The 8602-nt window shown below is 33.4% G+C and overlaps 1 protein-coding gene across 2 annotated transcripts; it reads right to left on the minus strand.

Moving 5' to 3' along the window:
• Positions 1-4627: 4627 nt before the first annotated feature.
• Positions 4628-8211, minus strand: LOC143564683 (protein NSP-INTERACTING KINASE 3-like). 2 transcript variants are annotated; one of them, XM_077051881.1, is made up of 11 exons: positions 7944-8211; positions 7318-7450; positions 7126-7197; positions 6904-7047; positions 6740-6811; positions 6592-6651; positions 6409-6506; positions 6188-6334; positions 5771-6112; positions 5267-5661; positions 4628-5169 (listed from the first exon to the last, which is right to left on the minus strand). In XM_077051881.1, the coding sequence occupies exons 1-11, from the start codon at positions 8053-8055 to the stop codon at positions 4852-4854; spliced, it is 1893 nt and encodes a 630-aa protein (XP_076907996.1). In that variant the 5' UTR covers positions 8056-8211; the 3' UTR covers positions 4628-4851. The 2 variants fall into 2 exon arrangements, with proteins under 2 accessions (XP_076907996.1, XP_076907997.1); XM_077051882.1 differs by having other exon boundaries at positions 4629-5169; positions 5267-5658.
• Positions 8212-8602: the final 391 nt, after the last annotated feature.

Genomic DNA, 8602 nt, shown 5'->3' on the forward strand with positions numbered 1-8602 from the left:
CAATAAAGATGCAGGTAAGCGGGCAACAAGCTGCGCCGCCACCCCATTTTGAATGACAAAACCGATTCTACTGAAAATAAAAACGTATTTTATATTTTTTTAAAAACGTTAGGTTTATTTATAAAACATTTTTATAAACTGAACATTTTCATTATTTAGCGGGTTCATCGTTAAAAACACGTGGATCTTTAATTGAACTCGACCCGTCTTCTTTTCACCTTTAACCGTAATGTCTTTCTTTCTATCCATATTTTGTCGATCAAAACCTTATTGATTATTCTTTAATGTACATTCTTTAACTAATCGAACGTTTTCTTCTATTGATGATTGGTTCGTATTGTTTCGATTGTACCGTTTATGTTTTTATAATACTATTTTACTTGCTACCATATTTTTAGTGTATTATCTAATGTTGTATCAAAAGAAATATTTAGAGATTTATGATTTATTTTTAAGTTTGTGAATAGTAGTTATAATTAAATTTCGGACTTACTTAATGTATTACTTAACTTTATTTATCAAAAGTTATCATCTACAAAATTTAAGTTGTCCATCCCGTGTAAGACACAGGTACATAACCTAGTATAAAATATATTAATATAAATGATATCCTCCCTACCTACGGCTTACCCACGTAACCCACCCACCGTTTTCACCAAAACAAACCATCTTCACCATCAGTTCACCCACACAAGTCCTCCACAATCACACCATTGTCCGTCACCTCCATTGCTCAGCACTCACAAAATCAAAACCTCACAACATTCCTAATTAACATATTCAATCAACTGCAGATCAATCATTCAAAGTTAAAATCAATTCCGATTAACTAAGCATGAATTCCGATCCTGGTTAACAGAGCATGAATTCTACACTTCAATTCAATCGTTGGGTTAACAGTAATATATATGTTGAAAAATGGATTTTCCTTTTTGAAAAATAGTGAAGTTGGGCGGTGTTTTCATCGGTGAATTTGCCACGACATCTTTGCCCCTGGGATGCCCCGACGGCATCGGGGTGGTGTTTTCCGCTGGCACCGCCAGCCACGTCACTCTTTTATCGGCGAAACGGTTTCCACACCGTTTAGTCTAATGGAATTATAAAGTTTTCTAATGGAATTATAAGGCATAGTTTTTATAAGTTTACTTAAGTGATATTATATGACTCCAATTTTTGATCAAGTATTATAAATTTTGCGGTTAAAAAAAGTATTGTAAATTTAAAAAATATTTAATTAGTTCTTTGTAGCTTCCTTTATGATAGTTTTGATAACTATTATCCGGTTTTCTTAGAACCATTTCAAGCATATATGCTATTCTAACTAGAAACTGTCTAGGCAATGGTTGATAAAATACTCTTAAATGACTTCATATTTTCATCAACCAGAATCCGTAAAATCAAACCCATGGTTAGACCTCTAACCTAGATGTAGGGCTAATATTCTGTATTATTATAATTATGTATGTGTTTATGTTTATATGTAGTCGGTATATTACATACTCAGTAAGTTAATTTTGTTTCCATGTAATATAAATTTTAAGAAATGTGGACCATATAAAAAGGTCATTTCGCCCATTTCTTCACAGCACCTCAAGAAAATAAAAGAATTTTCTCTCACCAAACACTTCATCTTTCTCTTTTTTATCTGAAACTAAGATTCGAGGGCTGTTAGTGATTTCCGCTAACTAATAACACAAATTGATCCGAGTAAAGTTGTGAGATTCATCTAGATAATTTACACTACATAAATGACAAGAATTACTCATTGTAAAGAAATTATTTAAAATACAAATAAAAAAAACATCAAAAAAGTTATAAAGATAGGGTAATTATGTCTTTGTTTAGTGGAAAGAGATTTGTGTATTTGAGTAGAGGGTGGGCCAAGCAATGTAATAAAGTTATAACTAGTTTTTAACTCCTGTATTACAGGGTTGTTTATATTATTTGTTTCTAATATTTATTTATATTTTGAATTTTTAGTTTCTTATTGTATAAAAGTTAATAATATACTAATGGTTTGATAATAATTGTTCACAAACAAATGAGATGTTATAACCCGGTTTAAAAGCTATACGAGTTTGATGAGACCTAAGACCTGTTATATTTTTTACTATAAAATTGTTTTTAAATTACAAATAATATATATTTTTTTAAATAAATCATATATTAATTTTTAGTATATCCCTACTTTATAGGATTTTTATATCAAATATTTAGTGATATTAGTTTTTAATTTAATGAGATGTTATAACTCGTTTAAGAAATATCTGGGTTTGATATGACCCATACCCGTGAATTCAGGTCAAATGCATGAGATGTTATATCCCTACTTTGATATATCCCTACTTTATAGGATTTTTATATCAAATATTTAGTGATATTAGTTTTTAATTTAATGAGATGTTATAACTCGTTTAAGAAATATCTGGGTTTGATATGACCCATACCCGTGAATTCAGGTCAAATGCATGAGAAGCTTCCATTTAAAAATCAAGCAAATCTGATGACTCAAAAAAAAAGGGGAACGACCACATCGCGACACGTAAGATTTTTATGTTTTCGTTTTTATATATTATAGATAGATAGGGCCGGATTTATACATGCACAGGGTATGCGACCATACATGACCCAATTTGGAAAAACCAACAAAAAGAGGTCACTCATTTTTTATGTATGAAAAAATATTTAGTACTTATATCCAATATTTTAACACAAAACCTGGGATACAAGAGATGGTCAAGACCATCTCCAAATTATATATATAGGAGATCATACGTTCTAGATTTGGAAGGTTTTTCTAATGACCAACAATGGCTTATATTATAAATTTATATATAAATTAAGTTAGCAAGGTGATAATACAATGAAAGTACGAAACACCCACGAAACCAAACGCAAGACACCCAAAAAACACATGGTATACGACCCCTCGAACTAAACAATTACACTCTGAATTTACACAAATACTCCCAAGTAAGCCCCTCACATTTCCCCTATCATTAATCCACCAACACTTTTATCTTCTCGATCTAGATTTGGAAGCTTTAACACCCCCCCCTAGGCCTCAATTTTTTAAATATTTAATACATATATCTAAGGGTGTTTATTAGTTCGGTTAACGATTTATTCAATGTGTTCGGTTACGAGTTTTTTATTATCCCTAATCGAAAACTGAATTCGGCAATGGGATAATCGGACCGATTTCAATTCGGATCGGTACCAAACAAACCGATCTAAATCGTATTAATCGAATTCAACCAAACAATAATTTTACCTATATTACTTTCTATTTTATTGGTTTTCGTTTTTTTTTCATGCTTATAAGTATATATTTTGAGGGTTCATTTTAAGTAAGTATTCATCGAATTGGTCTGGTGGGTTACTTGTCGCTAATTGACGAATAGCGGATGCGCATTTTTGAAGCACCGTAAAACTTAGTTTGCCCCTTGCGTCGTAAAATTCTTGAAACCATTCTTCGCTTGCTTCGACGTCGGCTACAATCTTTAAAAATAAAGATTTCGGCTTGGGCCTTCAAGTTCGTTAAATAACAACGGGAACCATTCGAGAATGTCATCGTCCGAAGACGAAGAACTATCGGTGTCTAAGGAAACCAAGTATTTTCGAAATTCCATATTTTTTTGTTGTGAATGAAGGTGAAGATTGAGAGTGTTTTGAGTTGAATTTGGTTTTGGTTTTATATTGGTTATTTTTTTTATTTAACCCCCCTCCCTCTCTCAACGGCTCCCTCCCCAACGGTCATATTCATCTCGATAAACACCCCCTCACTTGCGTGATGGCTATCACGCACCCCCCACCCCATCACGTGTGATGGGGGACCGGCGGCGGTGTGCATGAGGCCATCACGCATGATAGTCTCCCTCTCACGCACCAGCCCGCCTCCCCTTATGGTGCAAAAAGAGCTGTCCACTCTAAAATCATTATGTGGATTGAGATTCGTTTAAATCTTTCAAGGCAACCTTTGTAGTTAAAATGTATGATAATTAGATAATATAAGTTTGATAGTGTACGTGTATTGAGACACTATAATATAATAACTAGTTCGTACATTAGGCTTGATCATCATTTAAAGAGTAGGTATACTTCGAATATCCTCATTTACTTGTGAACCGAAATTCATTCATTCATTTTAACTTTTTTAAACTTTAAAGATACATTTTAATTTTCTTACTTTTTTTTAAAACAATTTTACATAAAAGTTCTACAACTTGTAAAAAAACATACGCTAAATCACTAAACTAATATTTCTTATGAACTTTGTGTTTAAGATAATGACTTGTTAACTATATAAATTGGTAAAAATGTGATAAAAGTGACATTGAACATTAAAAATAAGCGCACATCATATTTTAACTAACTTGAAGTTAACAAGTAATTATTTAAAAAGCTACCAAAAACTCAATCATGTATTTTTTACAAGTTAAGAGATTCTAATTCTCCACTATTTCTTACAAGCTGAGAGATTTTGATACTCTATAGTATCCAATCAAACATATTCTCTGTTGACCTACAAATTCCAGATCCAAACATTGCTTAAGAAGAGGGTAAGGCTGTTACTAATTTAATCCACACAGAAAAATTACAATGTTTAGGAGGGAAGACAGTTAATAAGTCTATCATAAGCCATCAATCAAATGCATACAAAAACTTTATCTCAAAAACCGTAAAAAGATATACATTTTGCTATTAAGTGACTTCACTTGTGACAACCACTTAATAATACCTGAACTCCCAACAAAAACAAACACTAGATTTCCTTTACCTTTTTACACATTCAACAACTATATCCACAATCACACAAAAACCACCAAAACACATGACACTGACTTAATGTTATCTTGGACCAGAAAGCTCCATTGCTTCAACTACAAGTGAAGATTCTTCCAAATAATCAGAATATCTTTGAGGGATACTTTCTAAACCCTTAAATCTTGGTGTCTCAACACTTTGCGACGCCTCCCATCTCTCTACTAACCCTTCTCCTTCCAACATCCTCAACACTTCCGACATTTTCGGCCGGTTATTAGGATTAAACTGAGTACACAAAAGCGCAACTTGCACCATCTCTTGCAACTCAACCCGATCAAATTCGTGCTTTAAAGCTTTATCCACCATTAGATTTAGCTTCCCTTCTATGTGGAGCTTCTTTACCTACACGACAAACCATATAATCATATAATCAAATGTTTGTTTGTTAAGCAAATATGATTATTAGAAAGTACTAATGTTTAAAATAACGAAAGTGTACCCAATCCAACATTATGCCTTTCTGATTAACCGAGCGTCCAAAATCAACAGCTTTTTGTCCTGTGATCAGTTCAAGAAGCAGGATCCCGAAACCGAACACATCTGTTTTTTCAGATGACTGGCCCGTTGACAGATACTCGGGGGCAATGTGGCCCACAGTCCCACGAACAGCTGTCGTGACGTGAGAATCTCGGTGGTCTAATAATTTAGCCAGACCAAAATCACCAACGACCGCCTCAAAATCTTCATCCAAAAGAATGTTAGCAGCTTTAACGTCTCGATGAATTATTTTCGGGTCACATTGCTCGTGTAAATATAGCAGACCACGTGCGGTCCCTAAAGCCGTGTTTTTTCTCCTCGGCCAGTCCAAAACGGGCCTCCCCTGTATATTATCTGCTAAATATATAATCCAAATATATGAATTTATGTAAGAAAAATAGTCAAAAGTTAAAGTCATAGTCAAAAGTCAAAGTCATAGTCAAAAGTCGAAAATTAAAAGTCACACCTTTCAGTCTTGATGCCACACTGCCATTTGGCATAAAAGGATAGACAAGAAGCCTCTCATTTTCAGTAGAGCAAAATCCCCAAAGGCGTAAAAGGTTACGATGAACAGCCAAACTAATTGTCTCAACTTCCGTTTGAAATTGAATTTCACCTCCGAAATTATTGCTATCTTTTAATCTTTTAACTGCTACCGTTGTACCATCATTTAATGTCCCTTTGTACACAATCCCATATCCGCCCTTCCCGAGAATATTTTTTGCATTGAAATGGTCGGTTGCGGCCCGAAGCTCCTTAAATGTATACCTCTTCAAATGGCCCAAACATACCTCTGGATCATATTGATCTGCATGTATTATAACACTCAACATTTATTTAATAATAACAAATAATATGACTGAATAAGACAGTAATGACTAACCGTTAACATCAAAGAATATTTGTTGGTTTTTCCTGTACCGCCACCATATAAGCGATGTGATGACTAGGATTATTAGGAAAACAGCACCGAAGCTTGCCCCGAGAGCAATGGTCAAATGGTGTCTTTTTTCATTTGATGAGGATTGGTCTAATAAATAAAATGTTAGAATTAAATTAATAATATTAGTAGAAACTAATAAAAAAAAGTGAATAAATCATCACCTGTAAAACCATCTGGTGGAAAAGAGAGAGGTTCGGGATAAATAATCGAACAATTATTTACAGAATTCTGCCCGCAAAGTAAAGGGTTGCCTATGATTCTGAACCCGAAACAAACATTAACATTTCACTTTCCAATTGCAACAATCAATTAATTTCAGTTTCAGAACACGAATTCAAACGCACCTAAAGGTTCTTGCTGATAGTTTCGGCAAAGGACCACTGAGATTGTTGTATGACAAGTCCCTACATATGATAAAAAAGGAAAAAGTTTGAATCAAACCCATAAGTATACATATAAATTATGAACTTGATATTAAGAAAAGTGACATACACAAGAGTTAGACCGCCAACACCAGATAAAGATTCAGGAACCGAGCCGGTAAGACTGTTGTTGTTCAGACGCCTGTCTTGCTCAAAAACATTATTCAAAATGAGTAAAACTTTGTTAGAACTTCAATTTTACTGCACTTTTAATACTTATACATTAAAACTTACAAAAAATTAAGGTTCTTGAGATCCCCTAAAGAACTAGGAAGCTTTCCACTAAACATATTTCCAGACAGATCAAGAGTTTGAAGCTTCTGCAGCTTCCCGATTGCATCCGTAATCGGCCCAAATATTGCATTATTCTGTAGCGTGCTACACGATTGTACACAATTATTAATCCTTAGAACTTAGGCTAACTTTTAGTAAAAACAAGACCAATCAAGAACTTACACAGATTGCAAGTTGCTAAGGTTTCCAATCGCCGACGATAAGGTCCCGGATAAGTTTTGGCTAGGCAGCCCTCTGGTCAAGAATCAAACCCACAAAGATTCAAGTAGTTAACAACTAATTAACAAAAAAACTAACAATTTTGTTACAGAATTTAATATAAAAAAATCAAGAAATGGGCCTAAAGAAACTTACAAAGCCGAAACCGATCGGTCAGCGGTACAAGTAACCATTCTCCAACTACAGGGATCTACAGAAGATAAATCCCAATTGTCCATAACATTCCGTGGGTCCTTTAGAGCCTCTTTTATTGCCATTAGAGCCACAACTGCATCCATTAATAAAGTTTCAATCTTTCAAGAATGCTGATTAATGCTTTTAATTTTATTGTACTTTCTTGACTTTGGAACATAAATTCACACAGCATTAAATTCATTCATCCAATTAAAGATACAATGCTTGAAACAGTTAAAATAAGAACAATCAAATTGAGCAAGAATGAACAGGGAGCAATAGTTGCAGAAACATATTAATAAACAGATTTCCCAGATTAAATAACCATTAATAAAGATTCAATCTTTCAAGAATGCTGGTTAATTTTTTTTTTTATTGTACTTCTTTTAACTGTAGAACAAAAGATTACATAATATAAAGTCATTCAACCAATTAAAAATTCAAGTTTGAAACAGTTAAAAATAAGAATAACCCAACTGAAATTTACCCAAATTGAGCAAGAATGAGCAGGGGACAATATGCACAGAAACATATTAATAAAAACAGAATGCCTAAATTTAGAAGAAAAAAAATTAATAAAAACAAACCTTCATAATTTACTCCAGAGGGAGACAGAGTTGCATAAGCAACATTTACCCATGTCAAAAGACAGAAAACCCCTAATCCAAATATCTCAAAAACACATAATTTCTTCTCCATGCTTCAAGAATCTTGAAATTCCGTACAGATGTATATATATCAACAAACATCAAAGATAAGACATTTGGTTGAAAACCCACTTTCAATCTTGCTCAAAGATGAAAACCCAGATGGGAAAAGTTAAAACTTTGGATGAAAGATGAAGAAAAGATCTGGGTGTTGAACAGAATATTATCTTGAAGAACACCTCATACTAATAACCGGGGGTTCACACTTCAAAGGGAATTTAAATAAAGTAGCAGTATTTAGAATATAAATATATTTAATGAAAAGAATCAAATAATTGTTTGGGGAAAAACAAAGACATTTGCTTTTTATTCAGTGATTGGACTCAAGGGTGGACGGATGTCTGTGAGACGAGAACAACGCAATGTTTTAAATCAGAAAAGCTTTTTTTCTTTGCAGGTAAAATCTTGGCAGATCACGTGCCTGCTTGTCTTCATCTTCCTTGCCTTTTTCCCTTTTATAAAGTTTTCAAATTATCATTTTGTTTCATATAAAGTTGATGCTTTTATCTATACACATGCTCCACCAATCCTCCTTTGTC

This window comes from Bidens hawaiensis, unplaced genomic scaffold (genome assembly GCF_021521415.1).
Source record: "Bidens hawaiensis isolate Kalapana, Puna unplaced genomic scaffold, B.hawaiensis_p1.1 tig00022146_1, whole genome shotgun sequence".
Classification (NCBI taxonomy): domain Eukaryota; kingdom Viridiplantae; phylum Streptophyta; class Magnoliopsida; order Asterales; family Asteraceae; genus Bidens; species Bidens hawaiensis.